General features: G+C 30.0%; 4 protein-coding genes and 5 pseudogenes across 9 annotated transcripts, besides 1 other annotated feature; 5 read left to right on the plus strand and 4 right to left on the minus strand.

Moving 5' to 3' along the window:
* Positions 1–9,242: part of a mobile genetic element that runs on past the window's edge.
* Positions 672–1,924, plus strand: TVAGG3_0413900 (annotated as a pseudogene). Its single transcript has one exon. A coding segment is annotated over exon 1 (1,253 nt).
* On the plus strand, positions 2,137–2,654 carry TVAGG3_0413910 (annotated as a pseudogene). Its single transcript has one exon. A coding segment is annotated over exon 1 (518 nt).
* Positions 2,664–2,980, plus strand: TVAGG3_0413920 (annotated as a pseudogene). Its single transcript has one exon. A coding segment is annotated over exon 1 (317 nt).
* TVAGG3_0413930 lies at positions 3,910–4,957 on the minus strand (annotated as a pseudogene). The gene has a single exon. A coding segment is annotated over exon 1 (1,048 nt).
* TVAGG3_0413940 lies at positions 6,884–7,782 on the minus strand (annotated as a pseudogene). The gene has a single exon. A coding segment is annotated over exon 1 (899 nt).
* A 1,133-nt stretch (positions 9,243–10,375) lies between the features above and the next one.
* On the plus strand, positions 10,376–10,591 carry TVAGG3_0413950 (uncharacterized protein; the record flags this gene model as incomplete). The annotated part of the gene is made up of 1 exon (XM_001300751.1): positions 10,376–10,591. The coding sequence occupies one exon, from the start codon at positions 10,376–10,378 to the stop codon at positions 10,589–10,591; it is 216 nt and encodes a 71-aa protein (XP_001300752.1).
* A 1,508-nt stretch (positions 10,592–12,099) lies between these two features.
* TVAGG3_0413960 (protein ubiquitination) lies at positions 12,100–13,653 on the minus strand (the record flags this gene model as incomplete). Its single annotated transcript, XM_001300752.1, has 1 exon — positions 12,113–13,513. One exon carries the CDS (start codon positions 13,511–13,513, stop codon positions 12,113–12,115), a length of 1,401 nt encoding a protein of 466 aa, XP_001300753.1.
* A 121-nt stretch (positions 13,654–13,774) lies between these two features.
* Positions 13,775–15,620, minus strand: TVAGG3_0413970 (armadillo (ARM) repeat-containing protein family; the record flags this gene model as incomplete). Its single annotated transcript, XM_001300753.1, has 1 exon — positions 14,723–15,607. One exon carries the CDS (start codon positions 15,605–15,607, stop codon positions 14,723–14,725), a length of 885 nt encoding a protein of 294 aa, XP_001300754.1.
* Positions 15,621–16,277: 657 nt separating this feature from the next.
* Positions 16,278–17,916, plus strand: TVAGG3_0413980 (protein ubiquitination; the record flags this gene model as incomplete). The annotated part of the gene is made up of 1 exon (XM_001300754.1): positions 16,290–17,867. The coding sequence occupies one exon, from the start codon at positions 16,290–16,292 to the stop codon at positions 17,865–17,867; it is 1,578 nt and encodes a 525-aa protein (XP_001300755.1).
* Between the last annotated feature and the right edge of the window lie 88 nt (positions 17,917–18,004).

Raw genomic sequence — 18,004 nt, forward strand, 5'->3', positions numbered from 1 at the left:
AACTAAACAGAATTAAATCAAAAATATGCTATTACAAAAAGAAGCCACAATGCGGTGGGGTTGAAAACGATAAAGAAATAATCGAAAAATTAGAAACTTATCGTTCAATCATTAAACTGAGTGAAGCAAAAATAAAAGAATTTAATAGAATCAATAAATATATTGGAAGAGATGAATTTAATAAAGATGAATTTTTAAACTCAATCCAAATTTAATTTTTATTCCTCTTTGACAACAACACAGGAGGAAGGCAGTTATGAATTATTTTTGAAGAACTGAAGGTGCTACCATGTTACCATGTGCTACCAGGTAATTAACTTCTCTGAAAAAATGAGACAACATGACATTTAGACAACAACACAGGAGGAAGGCAGTTATGAATTATTTTTGAAGAACTGAAGGTGCTACCATGTTACCATGTGCTACCAGGTAATTAACTTCTCTGAAAAAATGAGACAACATGACATTTAGACAACAACACAGGAGGAAGGCAGTTATGAATTATTTTTGAAGAACTGAAGGTGCTACCATGTTACCATGTGCTACCAGGTTAATTAACTTCTCTGAAAAAATGAGACAACATGACATTTTGACAACAACACAGGAAATATAATGCAGTCCAAAAATAAAGTTAGTTTTAAAGTTATTTTTATTTTTTTATTCCTATATAAATGACAGCAACAAACAACAACAGCAACTATATCGTTTCTGATGAAAAAGTTATTGATTCATTAGCTGAGGAATTAGTTGTGGCAGAAACTAAAACCCTCAACGAAAGAATTGGTGAAAATAAGATTGATTTACATAACTACCTCAAACATGATGGAGGAAGAGGAAGGAAAACTGGTATGGCTTTATTAGTAAATAAAATTTCGAATTTAACGATTATAGATGTTGATATCAATAAATCATACAATGATGAACTTAAAGAAACAGTTAGAAAAGACATTTTATCAAAACTTTCGGATAAAGATGTTATCGTTAAAACCGCTTCAGGAGGTCTTCACATTTATTGCAACACTAATTTCTTCTATGCAGTTTCGAACAGAATGATTAAATGTTATTCCTGCAATGATTATGATATTGATATCATGACTTCTATGGATGATTCAAAGCGTTCTTTCGTGGTTATGGCTGATTCAAGAGTTCGCAAGAATGCAACAGAACCAATCAATACATACTCATTCATTCGTGGAAGTTATGATTCAACATTAACTAGAACAGTGAATGATATATTAAATGATTTGAATATTAAGGTAAGAGTTGAACAGAAGAACGAAGAAATAAAGACTATCATGAATGAAAACAAAGATGTAAACATTGACGATAAACTTGCCCAGAGCATAGTTGATGGCATCTGTGATTTTGAAGTACATAATGACGGTGGAAACAGGAATTTAGAAAAAGAAGTTACATTATTCACACTGTTTCAAGCTATTAATTCGTTACCTAATCATTTAATTAATGAAGCATACGATAACGTTTATAACTTCTGCAATTTAACAGAAAATGCAAAAAGTAATTTTGAAAAAGCACGTAGTAGATATGCACATTTAATGACTTCTCCATTTGTTTTAGTGAAGATTCTAAAACTATATCAAAAGGAATATTATGATGAATACGTTTTGCCTTTATTACGTAAGCCAAAAATAACATTTGATATCAAACTTGATGACTCGTTTTTGATAACAGATATTAGACGCAAGCTGAAAATCATCAGTATAAAAACAGTTCTGAAGTAATTGAGGATTTATCACGTGTAATCCGTTTTGTAGATTGTGGAAACGAATATTTCATTCAAAAGGACTATAATATCCACGATAAAATGAATCAAATATCATTCGTTCTTCAATCAAACATGAAAGAGTCACTCAAAATGATTAAATTATTTAAAGAAGAAGGTAAAACAATAACAGCATGGGACGTACTACTAAATCAATTATCCTCATTAACCGTTAAGGGTGTTTGCTTTAAATCTGATTCTCCAGATGTTTTCTCAACGTTTCAGGTTATAAATACAACATTCTCGAAAAGCTTGATTACTCAAAAATTGAGATGTTTATGAATTTCATTAAAGAAGCCATTTGTGATAATAACGATGAAGTGTATAAATACCTTCTCAGCTGGATTGCATCAATGATTCAACATCCTGGAATCAAAATGAAACAGCAATTATTTTGAAAGGACTTCAGGGAACAGGTAAAAACAGATTTACAGACATTATTTCTGAACTTCTCGCCGGTTATTCATGTAAAAACATTACTGAAATAAGTGAGCTAACGGGTAATTTCAATTCAGTAGTTGAGAATAAAATGTTTCTTGTACTTAATGAACTCAAGAATGTAGGTGAAGACAGACTCGCAAACTTCAACGCTTTGAAATCAATTATTACGGATAATGAGATTAGAATTAATGAAAAGAATCAACCCAGAAGAACTGCTCAGAATGTTGCCAATTTCATTTTCGTAACTAACAACGTCTACCCTGTCAAAATTGAAGTTGGAGACAGAAGATACGTAGTTTTAAGAGTTAATGGTAAATTCAAGGGTCAATTTGATTACTTCAAGAATTTAATGGATTCATGCACTAAGGAATTTTATGATAATTTACTGACGTATTTTATGCAATATGACCTTTCATCATTTAATGTATGAATCATTCCGATGACTGAAGCCAAACAAGATTTAATCGAGTTATCAACAAATCCTTTAGATGTATGGATAAATACACATTATGATGAATTGTGTGCAGGTATGACGTGTGAAAAGCTCTATTCTGCAAACCATCAGACATGAAAGACAAGAATTTCCAAATGAGTATTAAGGATAAATGTGATAGGAAACATAGAAGAATAGACGGTAAACAAACATGGTGTTATGTTTTGAAAGAAGAAATGAAAGGATTATATAAACAGGTTGAACCAAACGAGAATGAGGATTCATTTACTGACGATGAAATACCTGTAAATGAAGCTTTATAAAGTATGATTTGAATTTATTTTTGCATTAATCCTGCTGTGTTGTCAAAATGTCATGTTGTCTCATTTTTTCAGAGAAGTTAATTAACCTGGTAGCACATGGTAACATGGTAGCACCTTCAGTTCTTCAAAAATAATTAATTATTGAATAACCTAAAAACCATCTACCCTAAACATTATTTTTGGGTCATTTACGCTCATTACGTTCATGTTTGACAAAGCATATACGAAGAAATCATGACAAATCATTTACGATGAAATCATCATGACAAAACATTTACGAAGAAATCATGACAAATCATTTACGATGAAATCATGACAAAACATTTACGAAGAAATCATGACAAATCATTTACGATGAAATCATCATGACAAAACATTTACGAAGAAATCATGACAAATCATTTACGATGAAATCATCATGACAAAACATTTACGATGAAACCTTGACAAAACATTTACGATGAAATCATGACAAAACATTAACGATGAAATCATGACAAAACATTAACGTAAACATATATTTCCTATGTTGTTGTCAAAATGTCATGTTGTCTCATTTTTTCAGAGAAGTTAATTACCTGGTAGCACATGGTAACGTAGTGACCTTCAGTTCTTCAAAATATTCATAATGCCTTCCTCCTGTGTTGTTGTCTAAATGTCATGTTGTCTCATTTTTTCAGAGAAGTTAATTAACCTGGTAGCACATGGTAACATGGTAGCACCTTCAGTTCTTCAAAAATAATTAATTATTGAATAACCTGAAACCATTAACGTAAACATTAACGATAAAATTCATTTCCGCAGTTCATTACCTAATTAATTACAGACATAAAATATATTTAGTTCATTCGGTAAGCCTAAACCCTTTGGGTCAAGTCTCAAGCACATTCAATGAATGCGGTAAGCCTGCAAAGTAGGCTCAAGTGTGTTTATTGAACACGGTACCATGCGAATACAGTCACAAATGGTGGCATATAATCTTTACCCAAGCCTGTTGGATTTGTTGTGAAAGTATGGACATGATTTCCTCCTGGTTCAGTTGGTCGAAAAGTCTTTTTTGCTGAATGGTTATAATCTGGAGATAAAACGTCATGGCAACAGCTTCATATTCTGAGTTGTATAATGGGTGGTCTCTTAATGAGTGGCTATGGTCGCCAGAAAAGTTTGTAGTTCCTGTATGAGTGTGTGGGGGTAAGTTTGCTTCTTTAATTTTCTTCGAACCTCCTGTTTGCTTTGAATATCTAGCACAGTATAAGAATTTATCTACAATCTGCTTCCACATACCAAAACCTAAAACTGTTGTGGATTTGTTGAATTCATTGACGTATAAATAGAACCAACAGGATATAATGTTTGAAGTATTTCATTTTTCATGCTTGTAATCACATCATTTACTTCCGACTTCTTTGCATAATTTTCATCAACATATGTTTTATCTGCTTTAAGGTCTAAACATCCTGAAACCCATTTTGTATCAGCTTTAACTTTAAAAGTCTCAAATGTCCATTCATGATACCATTCAACCTTTTCTTTAATTTCATTATCTTTTTCATCAACATAAACCAAATTTGCCTTCTTATTTAATTCACTATCCACATATTCCTTATCCGCCTTCTTCATTATGTCGTTTAGGAAACCTTCTATGAATTCCTCATTTAAATTAAATCTTCCAATCTTCAAAACTTTAGGAAATGCATTTAATGCGTAATATCTCTGTTCTTCTGGTGGAATTGATGTTATATCATCCGTTATTCCTTTAATTTTTGAATTCATAAATAAAATTTCTTTTATATTTGATATCACTGCACCACCTTTGCAAACGAATTCGAAATGTTCATTTTTCAATACTATCTCCAAATCTCCATATTTCAACCTTTGCGTTTGTTCTGCCGTCTTTGAATTATATGCATATATGGCGTATGTAATGGTCTGAAGGACCTGGGTGCTTTGCGCCTTAAGTTGTTGTGGTTTAATCATTTATTATGATTTAAAAATAAATATTTAATCCGTTATCTCATTAGCTATTTTTTCTATTTGAAATTGCCATAATATTTCATTCATGAATTCTAAATCACAATCAAATAGGTCAGTTATTCTAAATTTAATATTTGATAAATCTTTTGAATGAAGAATAAATGAATTCCCGGATAATTGAAACGGATATGATAAAGAAAATGTGTTTAAGTTGATGGATAAAATGTTTTGTATTGATGGGTAAGAGTTAGGGTCTAATGTTTGATGTGAAAATCTCATTGGGGTATTAACTTTATCACATTTGATTAAAATGAAATTGGAACCAGTGTCAGAATACAAAACATCCCCAACATCTTTTTCAAAATTTAATATCCCAACAATGAACGAAGATGAGGAGTACAAAATTTAATTTTCAGCGGAATTTAATAAGGTTATTTATTTCATCAAGTTCAAAAAGTTTATCGGTTTGATTTAAAATTTTCTTCATACCATACGATAAATGATTCATTTAAATAACTTAAAATCATGTTAATATCCCATTTCGCTATCACATTATTTATATACATATTATACGTTTTTTCAAGGTCATCTTTAATAAATGATATATAATCTGAAGGGTCTAAAAGATGGGATTAAATTTACCACTCACAGAAACGAGAGTAACATTATAAATTCCGCTAACTGTTAAATTTAATTCACAACTATTATTTCGAAATAATATTGATAATTGACATTTTTTTTACGATTAAAATATGGTAAAGCGTTATTTTCCAGTGATAAATAAAACTAGAATAAGATTACCTCAAGAATTCATAAATTCAACGAATAAGAAATTCATTCATGTTATAAATTTTAGTGTTTTCAGAAAATATGAGTCAATGTCATATTCATCAACAGGTTATATTTCACTTCATTCAAATTTAGTTCAATCAAACCCATATATGACCATTTCATAAGATTTTCAGATGGTATTAAAAATGTAATTGATAGATTAAAATATGAACAGATTGACAATATCGAATTTTTGGAATTTTGGTTTAAATATCCCGATGGAAAAGATTGAAGTTAAAGATAAAGCTGATACTATAACAAAAACAATTACAATGACGATCCAGATAGTGGGGAACAAAAGAAATAAAACAAACGATAGAAACTGGTGAAAGGTCAATTATTATTGATTATGATTCAAAGGATTATTATCGATAATGTTAATGCTTGAATATTAAATAGCCTTAACAAAGAATTTTTCAAGTGATATTTTATATTCATCAACTATTTTATTATAAATATCATTATATGTTAATGAAGTTCAGTTGTTGTTCCATTCTTTGATATCTTAATTGTGCTAATATCCTTTATAGGATTTATTTTTGCAAACTGTTTCCGCAGCATGAACCTCATCATCTATGAAAAATTGAATCTTAACGTCTGAATCTTGAGCATCACAAAGAATGGCGATAATGTGAATTAATGATTCATAAGGTAAAATAATTAAACCGGATTGATCAATTAAATTTATTATTGAATCATAATTATTAATTATTATATCACGGTAAATTTTCATTAATTCAGAAATTAATGTCTATTTTATATGGGTTCTCGATGTTTGATGAAAGAGGCGGGGGTATGTTGGATAAGTGGGAGAATTTCAACAGGTTCTTTACCGGGTTCAGATAAAATGATTGGGTCTCCATTCTCATGGTTTTCTTCATTCTCCTCATTCTTCGGTAAGTCACGAGTTAATAAATTTGGTTGAGTTGCTGACCTTGTTAATTCGGGGCTAACATTAACTTTAACATTTTGAATAATTCGTGATTTATCATCATTTACGTTATAACCAACCGTAATCTCTGCTTTTGCGTTAGTGTTCTTTTGACTAGTGAAACGTCTTCTCATTTATATTCGAATAAAAAAAATATATTTAAACTTTTATTTTGCTGGAACTTTTGAATCTATTATTCCCTGTATTTGTTCATGAAGTTGATTTTTAGCATTTTCATCGAAATTAATAGACCGAATATATTCATTAATTGCATTCTTATAATCATCTGATTTCTCAAATTTTCTTTTATCTGATTCCTTAACTAAATCATAAGTTAAACTCGTTGCTGATATAATGGTTTCTTAATTAAATCTTTGAATGCTTGAGATAAAGCACCTGATGCAATTCTTGCTACTATAATTGGTTGGAATTGCTGTTTAAGTTCATCTTTAACATTTGCGAAAACTGGATCGAATAAAGCAACTTTAAAGAATTTCTTAGCTGAAATTTCAGGTCTAATATTTGCATATTGACCATCAAACTGGTTAGAATATCGTGGTAATCCATCCGGTCCCTCTTCAATAGCATTTAATTCTTCATTGAAATAAGAATATGGATTATGACGGTATGAATTAATTGGACCATTTTCACCTTCTCCAATGTATTGTTTAACAGCTTTTCCATTTTCATCAAATTGCATAGGATAACGTTCATTATATACTTTACGTTTAGGATAATCAGACATAGTTAATTTATAACCATTTATGACTTATTATTTCCTTGACCATCAGTAACGAAAACTTCATTTATACCATCAGGTTTTCCATTTGGACCCGTAATGTCTGCTTCGTGTGCTTCCCAATTTGGACCATGACGTTTGGCATATGCTTGAGCTTCTGGTAATGTTAAAACGTTTCTCATTTGTTTAACATCTTTTTGAAGACCAGCAACAATATGAACTAATTCTTTCATTCCATCAGGAACTTTCATAGTTCTATTATATGCACCCTTTTTGTTTGTCCCTTGTTTTAATGGAACCTGTAGAAGATTTTACCATTTCTGTCATGTTTAATTATAAATAAAAAATAAAAATTAATTATAAAAAGTTAATCAAATTTAACACTCCTTTATTTAAATCAACTATTATTTTCCATGTTCACCTAATTGCTGATATTGTGTGTAAAGTTCATTAATGCTCATTGGTAAATTCACTTGATAAAGCATAACGTTCAACTGTTGACGACTAAACCCACTGAAAATGAAAAGGGTTGATAGATTTGATTTAATGTTTGTGCTTAATGCTTTGAAGTATTGAACAGCCATGAAGAATGAACACTGAATGTGTCGACATTGAGTTAATAATGATTAAAATATGATTTCTCATTTGTTATTAGTTTTGATTTCACCGCATCATCTAGAAAAATGAGTGAATGCAAAAATTCTCTATCAAAATTTGAAATAGAAAGTGTTTCAAATAATTCATCCCGTTGTTTATCAATAATTTTATCCTCTAATCCTTGCTTCTTGATTGTATTATATAATTCTTTATACATTAAAAAGTTTTTTAAATAATCTTCTGCTTCTTCTTGTGATAAATAAATAATTGGAATTTTGATTAAATGCTTTAAAGATTCAAATGTATCATCTGAAGGTGAACCTGAACGGTTGATATAAATTAACACATGTGAATAGGGGAAGTGTTAGCAATAATGATAATTTGTTTTAATATCGTTAATGTTTTACCTTTATTTGTTTACCAATTGCTGCAGTGATTGAATTTAAGTAACATTCAGAATATGGAATTTTCATTAATTTTTCCTTAGATAGAGCATTTCTATTATCACTCAATGCTTCATTAATCATATCATCTATGTATGTATTATATACTCCTGCTAATTCTTCATAAGGGGTGGATGAATTTAAATCCATTTAATCAAAAATAAATTTATAATTTTAAACATTTCTATTCATCAATATTTCATCATATGAACTTCTATACTGTGGTGGTGTACCTGTTGGATGATATTTCAAACCTTCATCCGGTGTCCATGTCCAATACGTAGTCCTAGTAAACCAAACCTGAGGAGGATTTGTCACCTTTGAACAGTAAGTGTCATTTACACCCTGAATGATTGGATAAGCTTTCACTTGTACTGTAACTTGTGAATTGAAAGTTTCTAATCCATCAAAGAATATACCCGCTCCATCACGTTGAACTGGAATAGTGCATAAGAATGAAGTTTGGTCTTTCCATGTTCTAGCTAATGGCGTGCCATTATCATCATTCAGTGGTCTAGTTAATGAGTCCTCGTATTCTTCTGTGCATTCATTCACTCCATCTAAATCAGAAGCTTGAAGCATACGTGTAAAGAATATATCACCCACTGTGGTCATCGCTTGATCGGGGTTTCTGGAATCTATAGTGACCTGAAGACCTCGAAGCATTGGATTTTCTAAAACTGTTCTTTGCATTGCATTCTTCGGAAATGCTAACACAACATCTGTAACATTATGAAGAGCGTATGAGAAATCTGAGCTAATACCTTCAGGAGTGATGCAACCTCCATTTAGTGAACGAACGTCAATATGTTGAGCTGGAATCATGAATGGATCTTCCTTACTGAATAAACGTGGTATTGCTTTAACTGATTCTTCAATTAAACCGTATCCTGGTGTAATGCATTTATCCTCTAAAACTTCCATCTTTGTGCATGAAATAATAACGTCATCAACTGTTGCGTCAGCAGATGTAGCGGCTAAGCTTGTAATTAATTTGGCAGGAAGTCCGATTTGTTGGAATTTGCGATCATATTTATAAACATGATTCATAATCTTTTCATAATTTTCATCAGTTATCTTTTCATAAACGTAATTTTGTAAATCAGCAACTCTTAACGGGTCAACCTGACAAAATACTAAAGTATCCCTGAAAACATAATATTTAAGAATGATATCACCAAATGATTTAGGATAATCATCGAACGCCTGAAATGCTAACAAATCATTTACTGGAATAATCATATCAAAAGTGATATCAACTTCTTCATTTGCTTCTTGAAAACTTCTGAAGGGTCAATATATTTACCACATACTGAGTTATCATATTTTTGAACATTATTATATAACGAATGAACAAACTTTTTAACTTTCCTTTCTGATTTTGGTTTATATGTTGCAAATGCGAAAGATTCACGGGCGCAATCCATCTGAAGATAACCGGCATCACCTCTTTCAGTTTCTACTTCTAATTGTTTAAAGCTTTGATTTGATGATTTGTAACCAACGAATAAACGCATGCATTTAAAAGCGGCATCACATGTGAAAGCTTTATTTGAAACTAGAGTTGCTTTAACTTTGCGTTTAATATATGTGTCACCTAATTGGTTCACATCATGAGCCGGATTTGTAATTCTTAAATGAGTTTGTTTATCATCAAAATATGGAGCATCAGAGTCATAGCATGAACTTTCAAGTTCTCTATAATATCTTCTACCGTCATTCTTTGCGAATATTTCATTTATCTTTTCGAATGAATGAAACACATTTCCATTAATCGGTTTAGTGTTTGGCACCAAATAGTTAGTCATTTATTATTAATAAATAAAAAATCAAAATTAAAAGATGAAAATGAATTTTTAATTTTAATGAAATAATCAACTATGGCTGCAGGTATATTTAAGAAACTGTGGGATAAAGTAAAAAGAGGAGCGCATAAAGTTTGGGAAACAATGAAGAAAGGAGCAAATTGGATATTTAAGAATAAAGAAGCAATTAGTGACGTTGCTGAATCAATAACGCCAAAAGCTGCCCCAATAAGAGAAATTTTAAATAAAGGAGAAAAAGTTTATCAAAGACTTCAACCGATACTAAGATAAAAATAATTTTAAAATAATTTATTTTTCCACTATCTACCTCCTATTTTATTAAGTATTCCTTCAGCTATTCCACCAATTGCGTTACCTGCTTGTGCTCCCATCGCCGGATTACCTGCTTTAGTACCTAATACTCCACCTATGATAGTTCCTGCCGTTTTCGCTACTGGTGCCAAAAAGTTTGCAATGGGTTTAATAATCTTTTTATGAACCCAACCCGCAGCTTTCTTAATTCCATCCCATAATTTTTTAAAGAATCCTGCCGCCATTTCTGATTTAATATTAATTAAAAAATATATTTCATCACTTATATTCTAATTTTTATTTAATGATAAATGAAACCAATTTTAAAAATAAATGAAACAGAGGAGGAAATTAATGAAAATGTTCAACAAAAAATAAACATTGTTAAACCAATTACTGAAATAAAAATTTTTTCATCTGTTGAAGAATTTAATGACTATTATGCTAACAATAAAAAATTATTTGAAGAATTGACAACATGTAAATTGAATAAAATGTTTAAAGTTGATGGATTCAAAATTTCAAAAATAAAAGGAGTGATTAGTTTGAAATCTATTCCTCAATCAAGAATCACCGCATTAATGAAAATTGATGATTTAACAAAAAGAATAGAAGAGATTGAAGAAAGAGTAAATCAGATAATTGATTTCATAAATTCAAATAATCATTAGTTTCTTAAATAATATATCCTTTATTTCCTCATTTGTGAATCCTGATGTTTTCACGTCGTTAGTTTTGACACTCATTTCATACAAAATAAAAATAAATTATTCAAAATTGTAAGACATGAATTTTTAAAGTTTATTTTTTATTTCATTATGGTAGTGAATCTTTTACTCGTTTATGAGGTCTTTGATTATGACTCCATTGATTCCATTCAGGATTTAAACAATGTTTAATTAATCGCGGAATATCTGACATCATCTATATATAGCTTCTTTTATAAAAGATGGAAAAATAAATTATTTATTTCATTATGTTAATTTTTTAATGTGTTTAGTATATAAATATTTATTACTAATTTATTTAATAATGTCGCACTTTCTTACAAATTCATGACTTTTAAAAAACGTAAGAATCATACATTTTTTACTTCATATGTTAAAAAAAATGATACAAAATCGCTCGATATTGTATGAATTCTTACGTTTACAAAAAAAGTCACACACCCCGTCCTATCCTACTTTTGTTTTTCCGTGATACAGAAACCCCTCTTGACGTTTTTGACTTTGCTTGGACTTAAATTATGAAGTATTTACCTGGTTAGGCTTTTGAAAACATTCAACATGAACTAAGCTTGATATTGATTAAAATTTTCATTTCAGTAAGACATTGCATTCAATTCTGTTGTTAAATATTTTCATAAATTAATCCCGACTAACACGACAAGCTCATTCATTTTTTGATATGATATATTAGATCAATCATTATATGCTTTTTGAACAAAATCTTGTTTAAGAAATATATAATACATTTATTATCTATCCATATTTTTATAATTTAAATCTCTTTGACCAATATATCTATAATATCTTGATAAGCATTTTCTTCTGCAATTTGCAAAGGATCCTGATTCATTTCATTCTTTATAGATATATCTGCATCGTTTTCCAGTAAGAATCTAACTAGGCTTACATTGTTATTCATTACAGCAATATGAAGTGGAGTATCACCATTTAGTCCTCTACCGTTAATATTTACACCACAATTGAGTACTCTCTTGTAAAATATTAGAGTTTCTTCATTTGTTTCACTATCATTTCCAATCAAATGTATCATTATCGGGAATTCATTTCCTTGCGAATCTTTTGCTTTTAAGTCAGCGCCATTTTTCATTAAGTATTCAAATACATTATATCTGTGATAATCAGCAGCAAACAAAAGCGCTGACATGTCAAACTGATTGCAAAAGTTAATATTTGCACCATTTTCAATTAGTATTTTAACTGCTTCTAAATCTCCATTTTTACATGCAATCATTAATGAAGTATCTTCTGAGGAATCCATTATATCTGGATGTGTTGCTTTAAGAATTATATAAGGAATAAGTTCTTTAATTTTTACCGAAGTTGCTGAAATTAATGGATACTTTCCTGTTCGATCTCTTCTCATGCAATTACTTTCCATCATTTCCTCGAATATATCAATATTTCCCGATTTAATTGGCGACAACCAACAACATTCAACATTGTACTTCGAATGCAAAAATTCATAAACATCGTTATGATGAAATAAAACACTTAAGTCTGCACAATATCCATCAGCTTTATTTTGGATCTGATCAACAATCGAGATAATTGTAAAATTACCTCCGCAAATTGCTGCATAAAAAGTTTCTCTTCCTGGTTTCATTCCTGAATTCAACAAGAATTTAAAACAGTTTTCTGAACCATAAAAAGCTGCTATATCTAATATATTACTAAATACTAATAATTGAATGAATTCTTCTATACTAACTACGACATCCATGCCGTTTTCTTCGACAAATTTAATCAAATTTTCCACATCATCGTGCAAAAGAAAATAATTAACTGAATTTTTATCATAAACGTCATAAATTTTTTCTTCATCACATGAGATATCATGTTTGCATTCCATCATTTTATATTTCTGCAGGAGCTCGTGAAGATCTTCTGAATAAATTGTTGAATGAATTTGATTTACTTTAAATTTTTGATAAATTGATTTCAGAACCGTGAATATCGATCGGATTAAAAGCGGGTTTGCGGCACATTTAAAACCAAAATAATAAAATACTGTTTCAATTTCAATAATTTTATTTTCTATGAATTCAGACATTTGGGAAACTATTTCTTCGATATTATTATCTGCTACAGACCATATTATTTTGCAGCAATTTTTGAATTGTGTGAATTTCCCAATAATTTCCTTTTCATCCATTAAAATTTTTGTCACTTTTTCAAAAAATCTGTTTCATATTGATTTACACAAAAACCTACTGGGAACACTACCACACATAATTGTTAATACTTGTTAACATTTTAGCTTTCATTAAACTGGCTTTTATATTAATAGTGATTTTATTTAAATATTAAAAGGAAAAATTCTCAAAATTTCACATTCAACTGCTTTAAAAACAAGGCAAATTTCATGTGATACATAATTTTTATTAAAAAGTGAAAAAAAATCAAATTAATGTTATTGCATATTAAATATCAAAGATGGCAATGCTTATCTAAGAATTTGAAACTTATGACATCCAACTCTGTCATTTATCATATCAATTGGTAGTTATTTCATGAATCATAATATTGAAAAATCGAATTGAGGTCAAATTCCTTTAACAAAGATATGTTGGCCTTAGGTAATCGAAATCTATTAAAATTGATGCAAGATGAACTAATAAATTGATTTACATCTGTAAATTTGAAATACATATTTGTGTAAGTCCAATAAAGAAGTTATGGTGCTATGGTTATTCATTAATCCCGTAGATGCAATGTTGGTTTTATCGATAATTTAAAGGAATACTTGAATTGTTAATTTTCATTAAAATTATATTATGTATACTATTATGTAATGAATAATAAAAATCTATGGTCCAAAAATTTTGTCTATTTCTTGAGATATTACACTATCAATGTTATCATTCGAAATTAAATTCCGATATCTTGTTGATATCTTTGTAAATTCCCCAATGAGAGTCTCTAGTTCAGTTATTTGTTCTTTGTAACGTAATTCATTTGTTTTTGCATTTGATTTATAAATTTGATTGCACGTTTTAAGTCTTTCCTCTAAATTAGTGATCATAGTGTCTGTCACTTCGTCAATGTCTTCGTTATTGTAGTTGTTTTCGCAAAGAGGTGAATTACTCATCCGATCAATAAAAATTTGAAATTAAAGAAACTCAAAATCCAAGAAAATTCATCATTCATGAGCTGAAATACATCCAATGAAATAAAGAGTTAAGTGATTGCCGTAATGATTGGTTTTCTTATATGGTATTATTTTCATTTCACAAGCCTTGTAACAATAAAACATAAGTAATTTTTATAATACTTATTAACATTATGACTAATTACTCTAAAACGAAGATAATATAAAAATACGTAGAATGTAAGAGAAATAAATCTAATATTTAATATACAATTACATAAAATCTTTGTCGTCAAAGATATTTTCAGCTTCAGGAGAAGGTGTATAAATCTTCTTCTGATTTTCTGGATCTACAAACTGAACAAGGAATCTAAGCGCAGCAACACTCCATTCAAGGACAGCAGGATCATCAATATCAGCTTTGTTAATCTTCTTTAATATATCAACTGCATTTAGATTCAATGCGGTGCATCTTGCTTTTTCTGAAGTACCAACAAGTGCTGCAAATATACCAATAATATTTGAACGTGCCTGAGCTGGTTTTAGACCATTCTGCTGAATTATATCTAAAATAAATTTCAAAAATGGTTCTTGATCAATTGTGTCAGGTACAGCTTCACAGGTATCATGCAATAGGTCTGTTATGGAGTATGTTATATCGATATGAGTTAAGGCATATTTTAAGAAGTCTAAAGCACATTCTGCCATTAATGTAATCAAATGGAAGTAAAAATCTTCATCAACTTCCTCGGTTGCCTCGTGATATACTTTAACAAAAGGTAAGAGTACGTCTACTGTTAATTTTGATCTGTATAAACTATGTGGTTGGCAGCATGATAGTAAAAACAATAGTAATGACTTTCCAGATTGTTGATTCCATTGAATTTGCTGGATTTTAGATAAAACTATGTCCAATAATTTTTCCTGATTATTTGGATTGGCAACTGAGAGGTTATTACATAAATTTAGAACTTTTCTTAGAATTGGATCATCTGTCTTTAAATGATCATCAAAAAATTGAGTAGGAATATGTTCCAAAATAAAATCTTGTGAATTTGAACTTTGGGAACAAGCAACATATAATGTTTTGAAGTTTTCTGGTGAAGTGTTTCCTCTTTTAAGTTCTTCAATTGCTTTAACAATTAAATATGGTTCCATTCTGAGTTTTTTTGTCTTGAATTTTTAAAAAATTTTTGTCACGTAAATTATGAAAAATTTTGTCAAATTTCCATATACTTCATTCAGGTACAGTATTCCGTTGAGTATTATTAGTGCTCGTTTCATGGTGGCCTATTGGATATTAAATCAGTTCAAGCATTTGGCATGAATTTTTGCAATTGAATGGATTATTTCTTTCATTATTCTATAATTTTATATTTTTTCTAAAACATATAACAAACTCAACTACTACTATATGATATTTTCATGTCATAAGGTATAGTTATATATCTAATATCTTCCGATTTAAAATTTGTGAGTTAAAGAGATATTAATTGCTGCAATCATATTGTCGCAATAATACAAAACTTTTTGCTGACTTTAAATAGATTGTATTCTCTTATTTTTCATGTGATATGAGAATTATGAATTCTAAATACATTTTTGTTTATAATTGAGTATGTAATAGATTATGAGGCATGAAAATCATATGAAAATCAATTGATTTATGCTCAGATTATGCTCAAACAAAATTTCAAAATAAATAAAGTGAAACGCGATATTTTTATACGAAATCTATGACAACCACTAGATCGTAAATATGAATCCAAAATCAAAGAAGTTAATCTAAACGGAAGCGTTTTTTATCGTTATTGAAACTAAATTTTTTCTTTTCATTGTAATGAACCATTCACAGACGAGTTATATGCTTACAGAAGAATTTGTGAAGGCATTCATTGCAGAAACAGATAACATTGATCGAGATTTCAATGGTAAAACACTCGCAAGAATTTGTGTTGAAAATGGAAGGCTTGATTTATTAAAACCTCTGATAGATAATGGATGCAAACCAGATTTTTTGATACGTGCTGCAGTTAGAAGTCATCAATTTGAAATTATGAAGTATTTAATCGAAAAAGGCTTTAATGTTAACGAAACAACTGCAATGACAGCTTCTGCATTATATGCAGCAGTTACAGAAAATCTTCCCGAGTATGGAAAAGAGCTTTTAGACAATGGAGCCGATCCAACCGTGACATTTAAAGATCAAGCCTTATTATCATACGCTGCGAGAAATCTATCACCACAATTCTTCAGAATGCTCATTGAAAAAGGTGCCCCTATATCCGCACTTCCTCCAGCTTTACCTCCTTTAATAACGGCTTTAAAGAAACAGCAAATGAACATTGTTGCGATACTTTTATCACTCGGAGCCGATCCAGATTCGTATTACCAGTCTCATGACAACAAAGCTGTTTTGTATCCTTTAGATTTAGCGTTCAGAAATAAATCATCATCCGCAATGACGATGCTTCTTATGACAGGAGCGAGGAAACACAACATTAATATCGATGAACTAGAAGACGATATGAAAAAACAACTCGAAGAATGTTCTAACCCAATTCCATGCAGAGATCCACAAATTCAACGCGATATTAGATTACTAATAAGCCAGTTCAAGCCATTGGAAAGCTTAATTCATACTCTTGCCGGTGAAATTTCGCAAGTTCAAGATACCAAACGAATTACGATTGCTCCTTTGCTTTCAAGTATCAGAAATGTATTCGAAAGGCTCACTGATTTTATACCACGCGTATTACAAATGTCTAAAACGATTGATGACAAAAGATTACCAATTCTTAAGAAACAATTCTTAATTTTTGAACAGGATGATAGAAAGAAGCTTACACCTGTTGTTGTTAGTGACAATGACAAGTGGAGATCCCTGTTTTCAAGAACAATTGAACTCATGAACAGAAATAAGAGTCGTGGAGCACTTCAAAAGAATGCATTCATCGATTATTGTAATACAGAACTCAGAAAACGTGCTGAGAAGTTCGCTGATCAGCAATCTTCTGTATTAATTTTTAATGATGAAGTTGCAATGGCAGATCAAAATGAAATGTATGAAAATAAGGAAGCCCTTGCATTTTACGCTGATATCTTGAAACAATTTAAATCACTTCTCAAAATGATCCATGATTCTTTGATTTCTATCCAACAGACATCCGAAACGTTCTTTTCCATGGCCATAGAACATGTCGATGAAGAAGAAAAACGTTTGGAAATGCTCAGTAGTTCAGAAACAATGTTTTACAGAGCAGGACTTTCTGTTGTCATGATTCAAGAGATCCAGGACTCAATTCAACCAAAGAAAGAACTTGTTAGACAGACAAAGTTGATTCTTGTCAATAATAAGCAAATGACAGAAAATTGTTCTAATCTCCTCAGAAAATGCATTCGTCAATGCGTGAAATAATTTGTTTTGTATGATTTTTTATATTTAAAGTCTATTTTGTGTTTTTTCTTTTTAATTTCTTTTTTATTTTGTAATATTTAACAAAAAATCAACAAAAATATGCGAATTATATCAAATATCTGATTCTAGTAGATAAC

This window comes from Trichomonas vaginalis, chromosome V (assembly GCF_026262505.1).
Source record: "Trichomonas vaginalis G3 chromosome V, whole genome shotgun sequence".
NCBI classification, from domain to species: Eukaryota; Parabasalia; order Trichomonadida; family Trichomonadidae; genus Trichomonas; species Trichomonas vaginalis.